Below are 22322 nucleotides of genomic sequence, written 5' to 3'. Positions count from 1 at the left end.
TCCCCCGAATTGTCTCAAAATGGTCACGATGACTGCGTTATGAGATCAGGCTAAAAGTTTCTACTCGCCTCATTCAAAATGCAACTTTATAGCTTCATACTCGACACTGGCTGTTTCTGACTTCTTGGTTTTTGTCACGCGTGTTTTGTTTCTTGTTTTTGCACTTCTTATAATGTACTTAACTGACACGTTGCTGTGTGCCATAGTCTCATTTGACATAATCATTCTTCTGAAGCTTTTTTCCTTTAACCTTCTTATGCCAATCCATCGTGCTGTACGCCCAATGCCTTGTTACATATATGAGCTCAAAGCAAAGCACCAGGCAGAAAGGCTGCTTCGCCGACAGCCATCTAAACGACGATGCAGAGAATCCATAAGAGACGGAAACCACAGTGCAAATATCCGTGTGTCCAGTAGCTCTTCTGAACTGCTGTGTGCCACAACAGGCCGGCCAGGTCGCCTTTTCTGTGTGTTTAGTTCTGCTTAGATATAGCACTGTAGCTGATCTACAAACAAGAGTGAGTGGACATTTACATTTAAACCCTTAGGAGACTTAGTAAAGGTTCTTAAAGGGCCCCAGAAGATATTTAGTTTGGATTTCTCACATTAATCTCAATATTGATACAAAAGAAAATGATAGTCAGGGCCCACCTAGCTGCTAAAATTTAAGATACACTTGCAAACCACACAGTCATTAGTGAAGTCTGTCTTAGAGTACAGATGGAACAAAAGGTGGAGAGGAGGGAACACTGCTGAAACCTCATTTTCTAGCTTTAGTATGATCGCAAATGCTGAGCCACACGATATCATGCAAACATGTCATTTCATAAAGCAAGAGTTGAACCCCTCCCACAGTTTAGGATGACAAAAGTCGTACCTGTGCTGCTCTGGTAGTTTCTCATGAGCTGCTTACTCGTATCTATAAAATGGTGCCAAGCTTACGAGGTTCAGCCTCTCAGACCCAGACAAGAGGTTGTACCAACACAGCGTTTACAAAAAGAACAGGCAAGAAGAAGCTATTTTTTTTCCTCTCTGTCAAGAGGAAATTGAAGGACAGCTAAATTTACCTATGGATAATTTATATCAAAGTCCTCATTAATGATTTCACAATCTATTGTACTTTTTAAATATTCTGAACGGAACCATTTTCTATTGTGTATATATATGAATATATTTTGTTTTATTTTGTACTGTTCATTGTACTTTGCTTTAATTTAGAAACAATATAAATAAAGAACAATACTGTGGCAACATCCTACTGCTTTTGACGTTATTTAACCGAGACACGTGATGGATTAGTCGATCCGCAACACTTTACCACAAAAAGGTTTTATTATCATTTTGGAAAAAGGAAAAAACTACAAATTTTAAATCGGCATTCATGTAAAATGTTCGGTTTTATGCAGATTTGAGTTTCTTTGTTGGTCTCTGGTCAGCTTCACTGTCGGAGCACTTCTTCCCCGCTGCGTTCCCCCTCACATCGATGTCCTTTAGAAGTTGGAGCTGCAGCTGTGTGGCTATGCTCATCGCCCACAAACACAGCTCCAGCCTGTGGGGCGTCCAGTCCTGCAGCGGATCCACTGAGGGGCGAGAGGCAATACAAAAGCTTTTTGGTAAAGCACTTTTACATAACACGACCATTCAAATATATAATAAAGGCATTAAAATGGCACATTAAACACAGGCCAATGTGATATTTTAATGAGTAGTGTCTATACTGCAGATGACGACGTAACCAGCTTGGTGTCATTACCTCTGTTTAGTTTTTCGGTCCTCTCAGTCATCTTTTCCAGGTACACTGTGTAGTGCTTGGCGGTGTAATGGATGGGCTTCAGTCCCGGTACGCTCTCCATGGCTTCATCAGACATGAACGCAGCCTGTTCTGGAGCTCCCGCTGCTAACACAGCTGGAACAAGGTGGACAGTCAGCCTCAAGCTACGCTGAACCATCAAGTGCATATACTTTTCTACACAGAGTACAGAGAGTTACAGCCTACTCAATCCAAGCACTGTTCTGTAAACTTGGAGAGGATCACAGAGAAATTTTCATACGTTTGTCTTCATATCCCAGAAAAGATGGTGTGCCGACCTGAAGCAGTGGCTGGACCGACTCCTTTCAGGCAGCTGAGCTCTGCGATGGCGGCCTGCACGTCAGGCAGAAGGGTGAAGGCCTTTCTGGAACATTTCTCCACCTCGTCCTCGCTGTTGGAAGCCACCAGCTGCTGCAGCCTCGGCCTGAACTTCCCTCTCTGCAGACAAGCCCACAGGGCCACTCAAGGACACATCTGATGAAGGGAGTGCTTTAACACTCTTCATGCTATTTCAAAGCTATACTACGTGTTTGAAGGAGTAATTACTGGTGCATGTGGTTGAAATGTGTGAAACAGATGCACTTGTAAAGGAAGCAAGTGCTGAGGAAACATACAGAAGTACTCAGACTTTTACACACACTCACTATGGGCATAAATGTCATGGTGATTTTGGATTTTTAATGATTACTTTGAACTGTTGTTTTCCCAGGATGTAATGATTGTACAGCATACATCTTTAATGATTTTAAAAAACAAGATCTGCCTCAAAGTCAGCACTTTCAAACTCAACTGAAATTTGTAGCCACCCACATGGACCAGCCAAATGCCTTTTAAAGAAAAGTTTTACGGTCAGTCAAGGCAAAGATTGACCTATTTGATGACAATGACAAGAGCACAAGAGGTATGTAAAGGTGAGGTTATCTTATGCTGGATATTTCTTCCTGTTAAAAGGGAGTTTTTTCTTTCCCACTGTTGCCAAAATGCAACAGTGGGAGATGCAACAGAGAGAGCCCCAACTCTCTGTTTTCTTTGTATTATTGTAGAGTCTTTACTTTACAATATAAAGTGCATTAAGGCGAATGTTGTGATTTGGCGCTCTATAAATAAAACTGAATTAAAAAGTAGGGACTGTGCCAGGAAGCCAACTAATTTAAATGAACTCTACCAATTCTGCCACGAAGAGTGATTACATATTCAGCCAGAATTATGCCAGAAGGATCTGGTTGAGGTTGACATTTAACCAAATATTAGTGGGGGTGTGTGTATAACCCTGACCCTGTGTGGGCAAGTGAAAATCCAAAATAATTTCAAACTTGTACAAAATGTTCTTTTTTTTTTTTTAAAGTCAATAAACGATGATGTACTATGGGCAATCATTCCACCCTGGAAAAAAGAACAGTCCAAAGAAATCATTAAAAGCCCCAAATCACCATGACATTCAAGCCCACAATAAAGGGACGTAAACCTCTAATCACACCTGAATGTCAAGTTTTCATTTTTGATTTAGAGTCCAGAAATAATAACTCACAGTGAGCTTCCACTCCATCAGTTTCTTTAGCTCTGATAGAGAGACGTGTTTGTCAGGCCGACTTGAAATCAGTGAGGGCAGCTCCTGTTGGTACCTGATCACACAGACACTGATTAGGATCTGTGTACCTTTCATCCTACAGTCAAAGCAAAGCCAACTCATCCAAGTTCATTTCAATTAAAAAAGCACATTCAATTTTAAATTAACAGTCATCAAGAGGAAATGGTGGTAAAACCAGGTCAGAAGGTATCCACTATACAACCCCAACTTCAGGTCCGCTCGCAGCTTTCTGGAGACCTTTAAATCGCAGCTGACATGGATAAAAAGGTGGAATAGGGGATTACCACCGCTCAAGGTCCAGCAGCTTCCCAGGTTTCTTGACTTTGGCCTTGGCTTCCACTACATCCCAGTATTTCTCATACACTTTCCTCCATGCGCCTGGCTCCTCACACGCAAACAGAGCGCTCATGACAGCAGAAAGCTCACACCATCACCTGCAAACACAGAAGCATTTATTTCACACAGCCAAATAAATAAATAACATTGAGCTTAACAAGTGTTGCTTTCGCCCTAATGTATTGCGGTGATTCAGAAAATATCGCCTTTATTTTGAAGTACACGTGACACAAAAACAAACCCACCCAGATCGTTTCTAACGTCTGCTCAGTAGTAAGTTTTTGCCGCGTGATGGTCGCTTCTGTTATTTCAGACGGAAATCCCGCGAGATGATAACAAAATACTACTTCCGGTGCTGCAAGAAGGCGAGCTTCACAGCACAAGGTTTGTTCTTAGAAGTTGTTGTGTTTTACTTTATGCGCGTGAATTTTCTTAATCTGATAGCTTTTTAAATTATCTGCCAGACTGTTTAAATACTTGTAGCGTTTGTGCTTTGTCTTTACAAACCTGCTCGGCGACTGGTGCTAGCCAGCTAGCACTAGCATGTCATTCCAGTCATGTTTATGGTTAGTACAGAGAGTTCTGCAGCTTGTGGCCAACTTAGCAGGAGACGCGTAAACTACAAGCCAATTACTAGTCAGAAATAGATGTGTAAAGACAAGTTTAGAAGTAACTATAAACACCAACAACACGTGGCATTAAGAAGGTGAACGGTTAAAGTGTTAGTATGCATAAACACTAGCCACATTGCCAGCTAGTGTGTGTTTATGTTACTTGGTGAAGTAAATCACGTGAGCACCAAGCGGCTACAAGTCGTAAGAGGATGAGTAGATCAAACAAACCCACAGGGTGAGCTTTTACTAAAAGCAGGATACATAAGAGTATTTAGAAACTGCATGCACTTAAAGCAATAACGTGTCGGGTAGTGTAACTACACTGCAACATTTCAGAATGTCATTGCATTCTATAAACATTCACCGGCCACTTTATTAGGTGCACCTTGCTATTATCAGGTTGGAACCCGTTTCTACTTCAGAGGTGCTTTAATTAAAAGTGTCATAGAGTCAGAAGGTGCTGAAAACATTTCTCAGAGATGTTGGTCCATATTGACATGATAGCATCACAGAGTCACTGCGGATTGAACAGGTGCTCTAGTACACTGAGATTTGGTGACTGTGGAGACAAAGTGTGGCAAAAAAATCCCCCACGCCGATTAGACCTCCATCACCAGGCTAAAGCTTTGATACAAGGCAGGGTGTATCCATGCCAAATTCTGACCCTATCATCTGAATGTAAAAGCAGAAATTGAGACTGATTTTGTGAACCTGGTTGAATTTGAATTGTATCCTCAGTTTCCTGTTCTTTTATGACAGCAGTGGTACTCACGGTTAGTGGTCTTCTGCTGCTTCAAGGTTCGATGTGTTGTACATTCAGAGATGCTCTTCCGCATGGTCTAGTTGTGTTGGGCTGTTATTTCACATACTGTTTCCTTCCTATGAGCTCAGACCACTCTGATTATTATCCTCTGACATCAACAAGTAATTTTCACCCAGAGAGTCGCTCACTTGGTAGTTTTTCTTTTTCAGACCATTCTCTTTAAACCCTAGAAAATCCCAGCAGGTCAGCAGTTTCAGAAATGCTCAGACCAGCCTGTCTGGCACCACCAACAATGCCACATTTAAAGTCATTTAAATCCACTTTCTGTCCTATTCTCATGCTCCGTTTGAACTGCAGCTGGTCATCTCCAAGAAAACAACATGCCTCAGTTCACTGAGTTGCTGCCATTGGCTGATTAGATATTTGCATTAATAAGCTGTTACACATGTTTAACTAACAGATGACATACATATGACACAGGTTATTATTGATTTGTGACATGCTGCCACCCAGTCTAGAAAGTGCTGTATGACTCTAACTTATTATTTTGCTTGAGTGCCACCTGCTGGTGGAGTCTAACAGCCTTATTGTAAGTTTGTATTTGTAGCTCTATACCTAATGCCTCATGTCACATTAACTGGGTTTGACCTGATAGCAGGGACAAAGTATATTGTCTTTACTATTATTGTTATTATTTTTTGCAACAGAAACATGGAAAAAATGTCAAGGGTCACCACAGCTCTTGGCAGCAATGCGATCAGTGGCAGAACCATGTTCTGCCACTTGGACGCACCGGCTAACGCGATCAGCGTGTGCCGTGATGCCACGCAGGTGGTTGTAGCAGGACGGAACATTTTTAAGATCTACGCACTCGAGGAGGAGCAGTTCGTGGAAAAACTGAATCTCCGCGTCGGCCGCAAACCGTCGCTGAACTTCAGCTGCGCCGATGTCATGTGGCATCAGATGGAGGAGAACCTGCTGGCTACGGCGGCCACCAACGGAGCGGTGGTGACGTGGAATCTGGGAAAACCCTCTCGCAACAAGCAGGACCAGCTATTTACTGAGCACAAGCGCACCGTCAACAAAGTGTGCTTCCACCCAACAGAGGTTTACATGCTGCTAAGTGGTTCACAGGACGGCTTCATGAAGTGCTTCGACTTGCGCAAGAAGGAGTCTGTGAGCACTTTCTCAGGTAATTTAGTTTGCAACAACTCTTTCATGTGTAATGTAACGTAAGTCTTTGCATGAAACAGTAGCGCTGTTTCTTCTTAATATGTTGAGAATATGTGAAGTGAGAACTTTACAATGCGTACACTACAGAACTCCCTTTATACTGACACCTTTGATGTCTGTGGTTCAGAGCTGTAAAGGGTTGGATTGCTGTAGTTGTGGTAGAGAGATACAAAATGTAGAATTTCTCACTAAACGGTGAAAATAAAATCATGTAATTAAAGAAATACTTTTTTTTTTCTTTACAGGAAAAGAGTGATTTAATGAAGAAGGAGTTAACTCCAGTTTTAGACTAATGACACTGAACTAATAACACTTTTATGGTTCACCTAATGTAATGAAGTCTTTCTCACTTGTCAGAAGTAATGCTGTCATCCCTTAACTTCCCCTGTTTCTTCTAGGTCAGTCAGAGAGTGTAAGGGATGTCCAGTTCAGCATGAAGGATTATTTCACATTCGCCGCATCCTTTGAAAATGGCAACGTGCAGCTGTGGGACATTAGACGACCGGACCGCTATGAGAGAATGTTCACTGCTCACACCGGTCCGGTGTTTTGCTGTGACTGGCATCCTGATGACAGGTAAGAAAAGAAATATGAGACACAAAATAAAAATTTTCAGCTTTTCCTTGCTAACATGTTTCTTGTAACCTTGTAGAGCAGTAGACCCATTTTTTTGAAGCCTGAATTAACACAGTTGTTGCCGTTCACCTCATTTCATTTTAGGGGTTGGCTGGCAACGGGGGGCAGGGACAAGATGGTGAAGGTTTGGGACATGACCACTAACAGAGCCAAGGAGATCTACTGCGTCCAGACGATTGCTTCAGTGGCACGAGTTAAATGGCGACCTGAGAGAAAGTTTCATTTGGCCACCTGTTCCATGATGGTGGACCATAACATCTATGTGTGGGACATCCGCAGACCTTTTATTCCCTTTGCTACCTTTGAGGAACACAAGGATGTGACTACTGGAATTGTGTGGCGACACCAGCATGACCCTCATTTTCTGCTCTCTGGCTCTAAAGACAGTACGCTCTACCAGCATATGTTCAAGGATGCCACACGTCCTGTGGACAAGGCTAACCCAGAGGGCCTGTGCTTTGGACTGCTGGGTGACTTGGCTTTTGCAGCCAAGGAGAGTCTAATCACCAGTGATGCCAACAGAAAGCCGTACCCCGGAGGCGACCGCCGCTACCCCATGTTTTTCTTCAAGAAACCCGACCCGACAGAACAGTTTGCACATGTGTCCAGTGCTCTCAGCGTCTTTGAGACGGACTTGGACAGTCACCGCATGGACTGGTTTGTCAAGACGGCACAACTCTACCTCCTGAGCGGGAAGCCGTTTGCTGAGTTATGTGATCACAACGCCAAGGTGGCCCAGGAGCTTAAAAGACCTCAGGTCAGACCGATCAGCACAGGAACAAATCTGTTATGTACTGCTGTTTGTTAGTGATATGAGACGTGTAATGCCAGAGATTTATATATTAAGCTATTGAATATTTTCTGTTCAGTAACAACATCAGTGTTAAAAAAACAGATTTTTTTTTCTTCGGCTTGTATTGGACGACATTGTGAAAAAGAGTTTGGTCCTTTTAAATAATATTTTAGATCATGGTAAATTGGGCGATAGAGTAGCTGGCTGTGTGGAGTTTGCATATTCTCCCCTTTCAGACTGAAAACATGCAGGTGAGGTTACATCAAGGTTCCCAGTTGGCCATAGGTGTGCATGTGTTAACCCTGCAATGGACTGGTAACCCCACCTCTCACTCCAGTCCCACTATGACTCTGGAAGAGAGCGGATTATGCTAAATTTTGAACAATTGGATTAGCAGTCTCCTGTTAAAAATATTCATAATATCATAGAATATTCAGAAAACGTTTGTATTTTTACATCTAAAAAACTGGAACCAAAGGTTGTTAATCACTGAGACTTTTAAAGATTAATCCTTTGAGCTCAGATCAGTCTGTTCCAGTCACTCACTGCATCATTAAATACAGAGTAGATTATAATTTAAGAAAGGGGGTTAGAGCAGGAGTGTCAAACATAAGGCTCAGAGGCCAGAATCAACCCGCCAAAGATTCCAATCCGGTACACTGGACAGCTTTGGAAAATAAGGAGGAAGGCATAAATTTTGGAGTTTTAATTGTCTTTTAATACGCTTTTCAGCTCAGCTATACCAAAGTAATTAAGTTATAGATGATTTTTTTTTATGATCTACTGCAAAATTTCTGCAGTAAAAAAAAAAAAAAAAAAAAAAAGTAAAACAAAGAAACTGGATATTTTCTCTGTTAAAAGAAACTAATTTTTTTTATTTTTTCTGTAATTTTACACATTTATATCTTCCAATTATAAATCATCCTAACATTTCCTTCATTTACCACAGCAGAATATTTTTGTCATGTAAAAATATTGTACAAATTTCTCCTCTTTTCTTATATTCAGCTATCTTAGAGGTTAACTGTGTAGTTAAACTTCATGCTGATGGAAAGGCGAGTTTCACTGGCCTTGTAAATGAGTTTGCCATCCCTGGCTTAGAGTAATTGAGTCGTGTTTCATTCATTCTTTTATGAACATATTGTCTGCATTATTTAAAGTTAGGCCATATTAGCACACTGTAAGTAACACAAATGAACCTGTTGGATCTGTAACATAACGCTGAAATTGTGGCTGTGTTCCCCTTTAGGAAATACTACTGCAGTAACTCTCATTTGTAGTATATTTGCCGTGAATAATCACTTTTTTTTGTATTTAAACCAAAGGTTTCCACTACATGGACAATGCTGAGAATAATGTTCTCTGACCCTGCAAACCTCGCTACACCCGGTCCCAACCACAACCTCGGTAAACTCGGCACCTTGCCTTTAATGAACAGGTAAACAGAGTTTTTTGTGCTCCATTCACGCATACGATTATAGACTGAAAGGTAAAGTTTGTGTCTGTTGCTTTTTTGTTTTTTTTAGTTTCAGTTTGAAGGACCTGGGTTCAGGGATGGGTGCGGAGAGCAGACTGGAGCGCAGTAAAGGTGAGAGCAGGCAGGACAACATCCACCTGGAGCCTGGGAACTCATACATCAGCAATAATGAAGGTGAGCTTTAAGAACGCTTGAGAGGCCGATCTGTGTGGGTTTAATTGGCACCAAAGTTATGTTCGCATGTGTCTGTGTCAACCGGACTTGTCACTAAACAGCCGTCTGTGGCGATGGCACACAAAAGAAATCACTGTAGCGATGATGGTGCAGTATTTACAGAATATTAAAAAATAAGGTTATTAGTGAGGATTATTCTGTATTGTTTGACTTTGACCATCATTATATGATCTGTCAAAGCATTCTTGTCACGTCTGAAGTACGGTCCAAACCCAAAGGATGTAGGCAAGTGGTTTCTTAGTAGTTCTTATAAACACCAACACTCATCACATTCAATTCCATTTTCTTCCAGAAAACGAGGAGACGGAAGGCAGCGAGGGCCATCCTGAGTATATGTTCGGCGATGCCGAGTTGGATGACGATGACCTCTATTCCATGGAGCACGACAACCAAACAGGTCAGTCACAGCGTCGCCTGCTCAGTAAGGGGTTGCCGATGTCAGCGCCTGCTATTTATAACCGTCTTCCTGCTCGGCGTCCTTTTGTCTCTTATCTGCGCCTCTATCGTTTCAACAGAGGAGCAGGAGTACACGCTGCCCCAGGAGGCCTTCCAGCTGCGCCACGAGATCGTGGATAACCCATCCGCTCCGGAGCACCTTCAGCAGGACAAGGCCGACTCCCCGCACGTCAGCGGCAACGAGGCCGAAGTCACCTGTTTGACACCCATCGAATCTTTCTCTCTCATCTCCATCTCCCAGCCGCTCTTCAGTCCACATCTGCCCGCCAGCTTCTTCTGCCCCATTGTGCGGGAGATGCTGAGTTACTACGCTGAGCAGGGCGATGTGCAGATGGCCGTGTCGGTGCTTATTGTTCTGGGGGATCGGATTCGCAAAGAGATCGATGACCTCACCCAGGTCAGTTAGTGAAACAAAAAACAACAACTCTGTTTTGTTAAATGTTAGAAACAAGTGAAATTTAGGCCTTTTATATGACTTTAAATTGTATTTGTAGCTTAAAAAACATCCAAGGTTAGCGATACAGTGTCAGCACGGATTTCAGTCTGAGCAGTTACTTTTATTTTTCCGTTTCAGGAGCACTGGTACATGTCCTACATAGACCTGCTGCAGCGATTCGAGTTGTGGAACGTGTCCAATGAGGTCATCAAACTGAGCACGTGCAGCGCCATCACTTGCCTCAACCAGACATCAACTACACTTCACATCAACTGCAGCAACTGCAAGCGACCAATGAGCAACAAGGGCTGGATTTGTGACAGGTATGAACACTGTGGCACCGTTTCATTAAGGTGTATGTGCTGAAATAGTTCTGGGATGGTGTTTTGGGTTCGTATGGTCAGGATTAATTGGACCTGTTCCCAGTGAGCACTGGACTCTGGCTGGTTACCGATTCAGTTCATCAATAGAATTTTTAGTTGCTGTCCACTTTGGTGCCTCCATCTCTGCTTTTTGCAGATGATGTGGTTCTTCTGGTTTTATCAGACGATGACCTCCAGCTCTCTTTGCAGAAAAATGTGAAACGGTGTGAATAAGAATTAGCACTTCAAAGTCTAAGGCCTCGGTTTAAATACCTCAGTGTCTTGTTCATGAGTGAGGGGAGAGTGGTGCAGCGACTTCCAAGTGTAGTGCCGCATCTGCTGCATCAGTTGTGGTGAAGAGAGAACGGAGTGAAAAAGTGAAGCTTTAGATCTCTGTTGCTACTTTAACCTGTGGCTACAAGCTCAGCGTGGTGACTGAAAGAATGACATTGGGGACAGAAGCGATGTAAATCAGTTTTCTCCAAAGGGTGGCTGAGCTTGATCCTTAAAGGTGGGGTCAGAAGGGGATGTTGAGCTGATACTCCTCCACACTGAAAGGAGTGACTTTAAAGTTCGAGCACCTAATAAGGATGCTTCCTGGACGCTTCCAGTTAAGTGTTGGGGGGGTGTCCAACCTGGAGAAGTCTTAAAGTGACCATAATTCCCTTACTGTTTATTAAAATGAAAATGGTTTTAGAAAGAAGATATTTACAGGGTATTCGGTGCATCGTGGTAACATAAAACATTCACCATGTATCACTGTCTGAACACAGACAGAAAAATCCACCTAGATTTTGCCCTGTGTGCAGAGCAAATTGTGAGAAAATTTGAATGGTTCATGAAAGATGAATTATTTTGTAATTTTACAGATTACAAAATAAGTCCAGGCAGCCTGTATGATATTTGGGGGATCAAATGGTTAAGGTGGAAATGGGAGTAAATATCAAGCCTTTGTCTACAAGCTCCTCTGAATTTGGAAGTTATTATTTATATTAAAAACAAGAACACCATTTTCATTATTTTTAATTGTAATTTTCTTATGCTTGTCTGGAACAGGGCTTTCTTTTAAATGAGACATTGAGTTTCAGTGATATTATCTGTATAAATAAAGGTTTTACAAACTTGTCTTAAAGCAACAAAACTGCTTCTTTTTTCTCCTTTGGTTAGGAAGAATACCTGCTTGGCCTAAGTCTGTTATTATCATCATCATTCTGATTTAATAAAGACCACTAAAAAACCCAAACACCTATAAGTGATAGGGCAGTATGGACCAGTGACTATACTGGGTGGGTTCCAGAGTTGCAGCTTGTATGTGCTGCGTGAGTGTTGGTTTCTCACGGACTGACAGGAATGAGCTCTGACAGCTGCCGTGTGTCTCTCCTTCAGGTGCCACCAGTGTGCCAGTGTATGCGCCGTGTGTCACCATGTGGTGAAGGGACTGTTCGTGTGGTGTCAGGGCTGCAGCCACGGTGGACATCTGGAGCACATGATGAACTGGCTCAAAAGCAGCGCTCACTGCCCTGCCGGCTGCGGTCACCTGTGCGAGTACACCTGAGCTGCTCACAACTACTGTTAACACAGCTGGTCCTCTGTGGGAGTGCGGGAAAACACACACACAAACAGCCAGACAAGATGCCTTTATCCTTCTACGTGGACCTGGAGTGTTTGCTCACCAGGAAAAAGGAGGACGGCTTTGAAGTGAGCTTAGACCAGAAAGAATCAGAGGTTTACATGTGTCTCCTGGACGGCTACACAAGAACAAATACAATCACGTGTTCGCAAATGACGTTTGATTCTGTTTGTATGAGCAGAAGTTTATATACATGGATGCTGCTTTTTACAGTTTTTAACCCCAAATACTGCACAGGAAGAATTGTTTGCTCTTCTTCCTCTTTGTACATAATGTTTATTTTGAAGTACTGTAGATATTGGTGCATTAATTTATACTGGAGAGGAAACCTCTCTGTTCTAGCAGTATGTTAAAGCAATAAATACTAAATTGACACTTTGATTCTGAAGTGCTCATTATATAGAACATCCAATCTCCACGAGTCGGCCTGAATAAGCTCACATTCGAAGTAACCTGACCACACATTACTCCCATGGGGCCAGAAATCCCAACTGGCTGCCTGCATGTCTAGTCGCTAGTCCAGCAGCTAAACACACAGTGCGCTGGAGTGCATGATGTAGTTTGTGCCTCACATTTGGTGAGATTGAAAACGGATCAGAGTTGGAGCCAGCAGAAAGACTGCTTCTGCACTGATGAACCTCAACAAAACTGCTTTTTCTTGGGTCAGTTTTAAAAGTTTAGCCCGAAGGCAGCTGTTTGCTCATGTACATCTCAGAGATTTTTATCAGCCCAGTCCTAAGTAACTGTACATCATTTTGGACACCCCTGTGACTTCAGGTGTTATAGATGATAGTCCTCCGCTCACTGATCTTGTCTACTGTACATTTAATAAACAAATTAGTGATGTAGGGAGCCTCACACATTAGTGTTTAAACAGGGAATACTACATAATTTCAGATCAGACATAGACATACCTGAACGTCATCTTTTTCTACCCTTATAGTTTTACCTCAGCTAAGATGCACATTTTAATAGTGATGTAGATACTCGACTGGCAGTTCTGCCAAAAAAAAAAAAAAAAATTAAGACTGGGACTTTAGCCAGGTGTTTAAAGTTTGCTTATGTCACATTTTTCCATCTGAAGTAACAGGAGCTGTCCTGCTGTGAGAGGAGAGCAGTGATGTGTGAAGGCTGTGCTTATTGAAAAACCTGCAGGCTAAAAATCGGCCAACATCCACAATGTGCCAGAATTGCAGCTAAGCAGTAAGTGTCACTATTCCTGAACTAGCGCCAAGGCCTCAGGCACAGTAGTGGATTTTCAGATGAGACATTTGACAATCAGACGGGTATTCCCTGACCCCGAGGCGCAGCCTGTGCAGAAGCGCCCGGTAGTGTTGACAGATTAAATATTGACCACACAAATAGACTCGTTTTAACCACCACATAAATGTCATTTTAGCACAAAATCTTATACTTATAAATCATCTCAAGGCACTTTATAGTGTAAGAAAGCCTGGAGTGTGTGAGTCATACATCAAATACAGAAGTGACGAGAGTGATTCAGGGTTTAAGAGGAAGACTCTGAGGACCTTTGCATACATCCCAGAACACAAACTCCCAACGAGCACCGCAAATCCCAATAAGAGTGTTAGAATGAAATAAAAATTAAATTTGGGCACCTTTACTCCAAATTTACTTTTTTTTTTTTTGCCAAATAATTTATCACATAATTAAAACTGCTGTGGACAAAGTCCTTCAAGTTTGGTTTATGATTACATCCTAAAATATCTGTACAGGTAGGCAGGTTTGAACTGATATTCAAATACAGAAATTCTTTTTAGTTTTGGGGATTTATCAGTCTCCGTAGCTCAGTGTCTACATATGCAGAGTAATAATGCGTCGCTGTAACACTGAAGGACCTATAATGCTTTTCCTTGTGTGTGCTATCATACTATTACCACAGGGGGTGCTCACATCTTTCAGTCTCGGGTCTTTCTGTTGATACAAAGACCTGCGTGTGAGTACAGCAGCCTCACGCCTCATGTTTAAACCTTGGATGGTGTCCTCAAAAGTATAGGCTAAAGCGGTCCAGTATATACAAAAATTATTCCAACTCCTGCATAACCAAAATATGCAGTTTGAAATGTGCATAATAGACCCACTTTAATATCTTCTCTGTTCTTTAAAAGGCATTCGGCAGGACATTATTTTCAAAAACATAACAAATGACAAGATTTCATTCAAATAAACTGCAGAGCTCATTTTAAGTTTGACTACTAACCTGCTTTTATAATCTAACTCTCCATCTGGTGGTATAAACATCACTTCAACCACATTTCATACTTTTGAGTACAGTTGCGTAGAAATATCACAGTATTACAACCCCTTGTCCATGATTTCCTCCATCACCTCTGTCTCCTCCATCACCGCATTTTCACAGCCCATCTAGAGCAGTCCACAAACACCAGCACAGGCAAGTCAGAGTCAGGTACCCTTGTGCCTGCTTGTCGTTTTCCTGCAGCAGCTGCGCCGCCCTTGTTAGCCTCGTCCACATCTGGCGAGCTCTGGCCCATCAGCCAATCCCAGATGATCCGCAGAGAGGCTTCGCTCCCCCGAGCCGCTCTGGCCCTGGCGTGGCTGGCCTCGTATTTGGCCTTCACCCATTTCAGTGACATTGTTCAGGGTGGCGAATCACCCTCCGTCAAGTGCTCCAAAAAGGTCCTTTAAAAATATGACAATAGCAAATTATGTTCAGCTATTTCAGATGCTAAAAAGCTCCTCAAATCTTCTGTGCAAGCGAGCTTGTGTCACCTGAAAAGCTTAGGGTCGTTCCCAGCTATCTGAGACTTTTTCTGGGGCACTCAGTCGCCTCAGATTCTGAAGCAGCGTTTGCAGACTTCCAGCTGTAATGATGTAACACGCGGGCAACGCCATTATACTTGAGTCACTGAACTAAACCACTTAAAATCACTGAGTATTAAACCTTCTTACCCAGTTCTTCTTCATACAAATCCACCTTCTTCATCAGCTCTTGAATACTGGAACGCGTCGCTCCCTCCCCAGCTACAAAAAATAAATTTAAAAAGTCACCGTTTGTAAACCCAAAAATTAGCACAGTCCACCTCAACTCACCCTTAACACCTGTTCCTTCCCCAGCAGTGGCAGAGCTGCTGATCCCATCTGTGGTCAAACAGGAGATCAGTTCACCGCGGCATGCTCTTTCCTTCCCCAGCATGGCACTCATGTTTTGAGCCAGCCGGTGGTTCTCCACCAACTCAGCATGGACCTTCTTCCATGCCATTTTGTCCTCCATTAGACATCCCTCCATTACTGTGCGCAGCTCCTTCTCCTGAGACACCTGGCTCTGCAGGCTCTCAACCTCCTCACAGCGCTGCGAAGGTGAGAAAAAAGTTTTCAGCAAGGTGAGAACAACCCAAGTCACAAATCTCCCACTTGCAGTGTTTCATGTTTACCTTGTGTAGCTGAATGGCCATCTCTTGCATCTCAGCCTCGAGCTGGTCGGCGTAAGCCTGTTCCAGAGCATCGCTGGGTGGTCGAGCGTTGCTGTGCCACCTCGCAATGGCTGAAGTCATTTTGCGTTTGGGTCCAAACAGACTGGAGGACAGAACAGAGTTTCAAAACATGAGACCACAAACATGGATCATCTGAAATGAGGGAAGGTTTACAAGATGGTACTGAGACGTGTTATGATGTATGTTTGGAGACGGTGACAATAAGACAAGAGGCCGAGCTGAAGATGCTAAGATTATGATTGGGAGTGAGGGTCAGGATTAGAGAGTACATCAAAGGAAAAGGTCAGAGTGAGAGTTTTGGACACAAAGGCTGATATGGTTTGGACATGAGCAGAGGAGCCTGAGTGGATATACTGACAAAGGATGCAAATGACGAAGCTGCCAGGCAGGAGGAAAAAATAAACAGAAGGCAGAAGATGATGTTAGGGATAGGGTGAGACAGAGGCAGATGGTCCGCTATGGCAACCCCTAGAGGGAACAGCACAAAGAGGAAGAAGCGGCATCTTACGTAATCCCTATTTCTTTGAGATCATTTTCTGTCAGGGTGAGAAAGATCCGCAGGTCTATGTCTTGCTCTTCAAGTAACGGAAGATACTTCGAGAAGCCGATTTGCTCCAAGAACTCTGCCAGATCCTACATGAAGATGAGATTTTAGTCCTTGCCAGGAACTCAAGGAAATCTGAATAAACGTACTGAAACCTGAACAAACACAAACATGCCTTTGGGCCAGTGTAGGAAGGCGGAAGACCAGCGCCACAGTTTGATGTCCTGCTGGAGTGAGCTCCATTGCTGTTCCCGTGGCGAGTCTTGCCTTTTGAGTGATGACCCTTATTTACTCTGCGAATGCTGCTCTTTTTACACTGGTCAGAGTCCTGATGGAGAAAGATGCAACTATTTATCACGAGACACTGACGAACACAGTTTGCGTCCAAACTGCAGGCTCTTCTGTTCACCTCGTTACTCTCCACAGAGCCTTCCCAGTTGAGGCCGATCACATGAGGCAGGCCTTCGCTGCTGCTGCTGCTGCTCCTCATGGTGGGCATGTCATGGTCAAAGAATGGACTGTCATCTTCAGTCATGTTGAGAAAAACACAAAGTTTGCACTCAAGTTTCGTACAAACACAGAAGTTCTCTCAGACCTCCCCCCTCCTGCTGCATCTGAAACAGCTGTCTGACGCTCCAATTATATTCCTTATTCATACAGATGTATCAAACCACACAGTTTTTGTTGTGATCTGTATTTTTTCAGGTGACAGCTGGGAAAAAAAAAAGAAAAAAAAAAGACCTAAAACACAAGTTCACATTTCTGGTAGAACTCCTGTATTATTTGAAATTAAGTTGGATACATAATGACTGTGTGGACGCTGCTGAAATTACTTTTTCTTCTGTTTTTTTTTTTGGTTTTGTTTTTTTAAAGAAACTTTGCTTTGACACACATTCATATTTCACAGTCAACTAGACGCTCTTCTCCGTATTTACCGGTTGCCATGGTGACTCAGACCCCCACACACATGCATCCAGAGTTGATTTAACTAACTCCCATCAGGTTTGTAAAAAATCAGAGTGTCAGGGTTTTGGTTTTTTTTGTTTTTTAAATCACCCACACAGACACACCTCTGCTGCTGTTGCTCTGGCCATCCAGTTCATTGATAGGCGAAGTCACATCACGGTAGCAGAGACCCTCGCTCTGTTCCCCAATGCCACGAAACATCATGTACCCTGGCAGGGCGGCAGGAGGATCTGTGAGGGCAAATGTGACATTAACAACACACAGCTATTATTATAAACGGAAGCATGAATAATGTGCTCTACTTTACAGGGAAAAAATGCTTTCCACCCTCACATTTATAATTTTAATTTTTAACCTTTTTGGTTTCAGCAAGCATTTTGCTGAGTACAGTAATGCAGGAACACATGATCACTTAAAGCTTGCCCTCAGTACTTTGGAAGGATGTCACACCTGCTGTCACTGTTTTTTTTGTTTACCAATGTAATAAACATAATAAGAGTCAGATGAAATATAATGACCTAAAAGACCAATTTTGAAAAGTTGAATGTAAAACATCTACATTGTATCTGCTGTAAGTGCAAGTGACCCCTAGTGGTGAATTCATGTAGCTACAATTTTAAATGTGTATGCGTAAAAACCTGTGATAATAAAGAGACTGTAACTCAAAACAAATCACATTAAAGCACAGTAATTTTTTAAAACGTAATAAAAATGAATCGAATTTTTTTCTACCAATCTTAAAAAAATAACCACCTAGAGCAGATTTACCTGAAATGTAAGGCACTTTAAGACCTTTATTTCTTATACTTTAATTTTAGACTTTCTAAGGACCTGTGGGAACCCTTAGAAACAGCTTTTTTTTTTTTTTTTTTTAAATGCAATTTAACTTCATAACTAGAACAAATGTGGTGTTTAAAGTGTGGCTCAGCACAGATACGGGTTGAAGACCGGATGTTTTACATGACACTGTACCACACAGTTTGCTGGTGCCTCCTACTCGGAACTTGGCGATGGCCTGAGGCCCATCGTGGATGCTGATGCCTTTAGCTCGGTTTCGGCTGGACCGTATCCTCGGTGGTGCGCTGTCCGAGTCCTCGGAGGAGCTCAGATCTTCAAAGTGTCCTGACAAATCAGAACACACGTACCAACCCCCCCCCCACCCAAAAAAAAAATCCCCAAAAAACATTAGAAATTAAAAGACAATGAAAGACGTAGTAAAGACAGAAATTTTAGATTTAAACAAGTACCTGGTTTCATTCTTGGAGAACGTGAGTCAATGAGGCTGACAATTTTGGTATAGCCGTACATCATAGCCAGAGCACGCGCTGTCTCACCTTTGGCGTTGCGTTCATCCACTTTAACTTTCTGAAAATTCAAAGGATTACCAAATTGTGAGTGTGCGAGTCATGTCAGTTACATTTTCCAGTGATGTGGCTCCATCGTTTTAGATGTTGAAGAGGGACAGGAGATGTAGATGTGGCAAAAAAAAAAAAAAAGGAGAATGACATGGTCTGGCTCATAACCACTTGCACTCACACACGAGTATGTTCCAGCACAGTAACCTACTCACATGATCAAGTAAGTACTGAACAATGATTTCATGCCCAGAAGCAGCAGCCTCCATCAGTGGCGTGAAGCCAGAACCTGGCTCCCTGTGTATGAGGGAAGAGTCATGAAAATCTCAAAAGTGTGAATAGATCGTTATTTTTTTTTTTGATGGTCTTTTTAGAGCAAATAAAGACACTCACTTGACATTGGCGTCAGCATTGTTATCCAGCAGGAACTTGACCATCTGTTGGTGGCCTGTGCTTGTGCAGTGGAACAGAGCGGTCCAGCCTCCAGAGTCCTTCAACTCCAAATCGGCCCCTTGCTTTTTGGGTTTTAAAATGGAAAAAAAAGAAGAAGAAAAAAAAAATGCTGAATGTTCACAATAAAATTTAAAGCTCAAAAAGAGTGCTGAATCTAAACCCAAGGCCAGATTTACTAAACCGGGCAAAATTACACACGAGCAGTATTGATGATAGGTGTGGTTCGTTTTAGAGCCGATTTTTAAAACACGTCTTCAAAACACAGGCAGTTATTTTCAATATCATGCAGAAAAAACATTGACCTTGCTACCCCTCAGCCTCCTGCTTCAAGTGACATCCTTGAGTTATTGCATTCACAAGAAAATTCGACCTCTAACCCTTGACCTTGAGGTTCAGGTCACTGAGATTCAAACTCATCCAAGACAACGCCCTGTCATCCTTTTATGGCTGAGGGGTAAAAATAAAGAGCTTTTACACACTGGAAGTGTAAAATTAGTCCTTTAAAAATATTTTCATCTTTTCGTAATGCAGTCGTTCACACAGACTGTAGTTTCACTGGGCAAATTTGCAAATTAACACATCTGACCAATCAGACCACCTCACTTGGCAACATTCGGAATTTGAATTCTTAATTTCATGTCATTTTTTTGCAACGTGCTTGATTTGTAGAGGTCTTAAGCCTTTCCCCCCACCTCCTGAAATAAATATCAGCATAATTAGGAGTAAATTGCATGTCACAAATGTTATCAGATCAGTTTGAACACCTGATTTTATATTTTGCCCGTGACAAAGGATCTTCCAGAAATACATATGGAACAGGATCAGTCACAAAAATCTTATCCCTGTGCTCTCTTTGTAAATTAAAAGACTGATTTATCCATCCATTCGCTTCCGCTTATCCTTTTCAGGGTCGCGGGGGGTGCTGGAGCCTATCCCAGCTGTCATAGGGCGAAAGGCGGGGTACACCCTGGACAGGTCGCCAGTCTGTCGCAGGGCTAACACACAGGGACAGACAACCATTCACACTCACATTCACTCGCACATTCACACCTAGTGACAATTTGGATTAATCAATTAACCTATCCCCACAAGCTGCATGTCTTTGGACGGTGGGAGGAAGCCGGAGTACCCGGAGAGAACCCACGCAAACACGGGGAGAACATGCAAACTCCACACAGAAAGACCCCGGCCTGATGGAGGAATTGAACTCAGGACCTTCTTGCTGTGCGGCAACAGTGCTAACCACCGTGCCACCCACCGTGATTTAGACCAAGTAAATCTGGCCCTATATATAAATTACAATAGCCTGTTTTAGGGGCACCAAGCTTTAAAAATCAGAGGTCCTTTGATATTACAAAATGCAGGCACTTTAACAAGAACCAAGAAAGGTAGACTAAGATGCTCAGTCAGTCCCCATATAATATAATATAATATAATATAATATAATATAATATAATATAATATAATATAATATAATATAATATAAAGATCCAAATGCACTGGAAATCCACAGTGGCAAAAAGAAGCTGCTGTATGTTAGTTTAACCTCTAAGACAAAGGTTACACGTGGGTAGGCTGTGAGAACACATAACCCCCTGTGGCCTGACATACCCTTCAGAGAAGTGATGCTCACAGACTAAAAGACCGCATGCAAGTGTGCCTTGTGTATTATTTGCCGTTTTAACTTGTCATTATAACTGCTGGGGTTTATTTTGCATCGTTTTTGGATGGATCTACCCTTAAGTTACAGTCCATCTGCTTCTCATCTAATTCTTGGAGCTTATTTTAACTTATTTGCTTTCTGTCTCTTTTCAAACTCTTTTTGTCATTCTGATGTTTCATCATCACAAATCTCTGTGCCATTGTTTTGTCTCCTTACCACCCCCCCACCCCCCACTCAGGGTGATTCTGTACCTGAAGCAGAAAGTATGCGATACTTTCATTCCCACAGCTTGCGGCCAACATGAGGGGTGTGAGTCCTTTGGCGGTGGTGGAATTTACATTCACACGGGCCTCCAGCAGCAAATTTGCAATGTTGTCGTGACCAATGTAGGACGCATACATAAGTGGGGTCCATCCTCCAATGTTCTTGCCATCCAGGTCCACTTCACGCCTGAAAGCACACACAGTTATGTGAATAAGCTGTGGAATATATTAGCCCGTGTGGAAATATTGGTATTAAGAGGCCCTCACTTTTTAATGCACTCAGCCACCACGTCGTACTGGCCGATGGAGCAGGCGGTGTGAAGGTCCAGAGGGACATCCAGCTCCTCAGCTCGCAGCAGGGAGTCACCCAGCCACAGGGAGAGGCTGGCACCCAGCTGTTCTGACTCACTGGCGTCATCGCTTAACTCGGACATCTTCACTCTTTTCTCCTGGGAAACAGAGACACCATAAACTGCTCTAAACAAACCGCAACGCCCTGGTTTCACACTTTAAAACCAGGGGCTTACGAGCCTGCAAGCAGCCCTAAATGCTGTAGCTTCAGATGATGGAAAACATAAACAATGCTGACTTATACAAGCTCACGAATAGCGGCTACTTTAAAGCTAACGGTAATTTCACAGGGCTCACTCCTCTGGCTAATTTAGCTTAGCGAGGTGAGCGTCTAAACTTTTGGTCTCAATAATAAAACCAACACAGTGAGCTAAACGAATTAAATGCACAGAAGACAACAGAAGCAAAAGAGTATTTCAGAGTGCAGAAAAACATAACGAGTTCAAACTTACAGTCAGCAGGTAGTTTGTTCTCTCAGCAGCCGAAACTTTTCTAAATGTGTGTCACACTCTAATGTGTCCGCGCTGAGCCTTGCACCACCCTATCCTGTCTGAGAGACACTTTAAAGGGAAAATATGAGGAATCACGCTTCCTTAAACGGGAAATAAACACAGGAATGTATGTTCTTTACACAAACTCTTGATTCATGTTTGCTCTCAAGGTCAACTTCTCTGTTATACACACACAGGCTCAATTTAAAAGTCTATGAACCATTTACAACACATCCAGTGTTATTGTCTGTTTTATTTGTGTGTACATTTTCATTCATCGTAAAAAAAATTTTTTAATTGTATTGTATTTTAGAGACAGTTCAACTGTGTTTGTGAGTGTAGCTTTGTAAAAACGTCACAAAAAGGGACAATTTAAGAATCAACCTTAACTCAGT

The 22322-nt window shown here is 42.5% G+C and overlaps 3 protein-coding genes across 5 annotated transcripts; 1 reads left to right on the top strand and 2 right to left on the bottom strand.

Moving 5' to 3' along the window:
- Positions 1-296: 296 nt before the first annotated feature.
- zgc:112496 (uncharacterized protein LOC541336 homolog) lies at positions 297-4064 on the bottom strand. 2 transcript variants are annotated; one of them, XM_042227569.1, is made up of 6 exons: positions 3941-4018; positions 3683-3832; positions 3339-3432; positions 2089-2248; positions 1754-1906; positions 297-1580 (listed from the first exon to the last, which is right to left on the bottom strand). In XM_042227569.1, the coding sequence occupies exons 2-6, from the start codon at positions 3805-3807 to the stop codon at positions 1399-1401; spliced, it is 714 nt and encodes a 237-aa protein (XP_042083503.1). In that variant the 5' UTR covers positions 3808-3832; positions 3941-4018; the 3' UTR covers positions 297-1398. The 2 variants fall into 2 exon arrangements, with proteins under 2 accessions (XP_042083503.1, XP_005939558.1); XM_005939496.3 differs by having other exon boundaries at positions 1177-1580; positions 3980-4064.
- On the top strand, positions 4050-12749 carry wdr24 (WD repeat domain 24). The gene is made up of 10 exons (XM_005939499.2): positions 4050-4118; positions 5819-6303; positions 6743-6920; positions 7065-7737; positions 9099-9211; positions 9300-9424; positions 9777-9881; positions 10000-10337; positions 10515-10699; positions 12125-12749. Exons 2-10 carry the CDS (start codon positions 5823-5825, stop codon positions 12291-12293), a joined length of 2367 nt encoding a protein of 788 aa, XP_005939561.1. The 5' UTR covers positions 4050-4118; positions 5819-5822; the 3' UTR covers positions 12294-12749.
- Positions 12750-12849: 100 nt separating this feature from the next.
- On the bottom strand, positions 12850-21978 carry anks3 (ankyrin repeat and sterile alpha motif domain containing 3). Of its 2 annotated transcripts, none has more exons than XM_005939497.3 (16): positions 21889-21978; positions 21353-21534; positions 21074-21272; positions 19100-19221; positions 18922-19003; positions 18599-18716; positions 18312-18473; positions 17456-17581; positions 16795-16910; positions 16561-16713; positions 16350-16474; positions 15782-15923; positions 15441-15699; positions 15300-15371; positions 15120-15211; positions 12850-15029 (listed from the first exon to the last, which is right to left on the bottom strand). In XM_005939497.3, exons 2-15 carry the CDS (start codon positions 21517-21519, stop codon positions 15129-15131), a joined length of 1926 nt encoding a protein of 641 aa, XP_005939559.1. In that variant the 5' UTR covers positions 21520-21534; positions 21889-21978; the 3' UTR covers positions 12850-15029; positions 15120-15128. The 2 variants fall into 2 exon arrangements, with proteins under 2 accessions (XP_005939559.1, XP_005939560.1); XM_005939498.3 differs by having other exon boundaries at positions 18324-18473.
- Positions 21979-22322: the final 344 nt, after the last annotated feature.

This window comes from Haplochromis burtoni, unplaced genomic scaffold, assembly GCF_018398535.1.
Source record: "Haplochromis burtoni strain Fernald_Lab_line unplaced genomic scaffold, NCSU_Asbu1 Contig_268, whole genome shotgun sequence".
NCBI lineage: Eukaryota > Metazoa > Chordata > Actinopteri > Cichliformes > Cichlidae > Haplochromis > Haplochromis burtoni.
The sequence above is the reverse complement of the archived record's forward strand: the minus strand, read 5'-3'. Positions and strand labels throughout refer to the sequence as shown.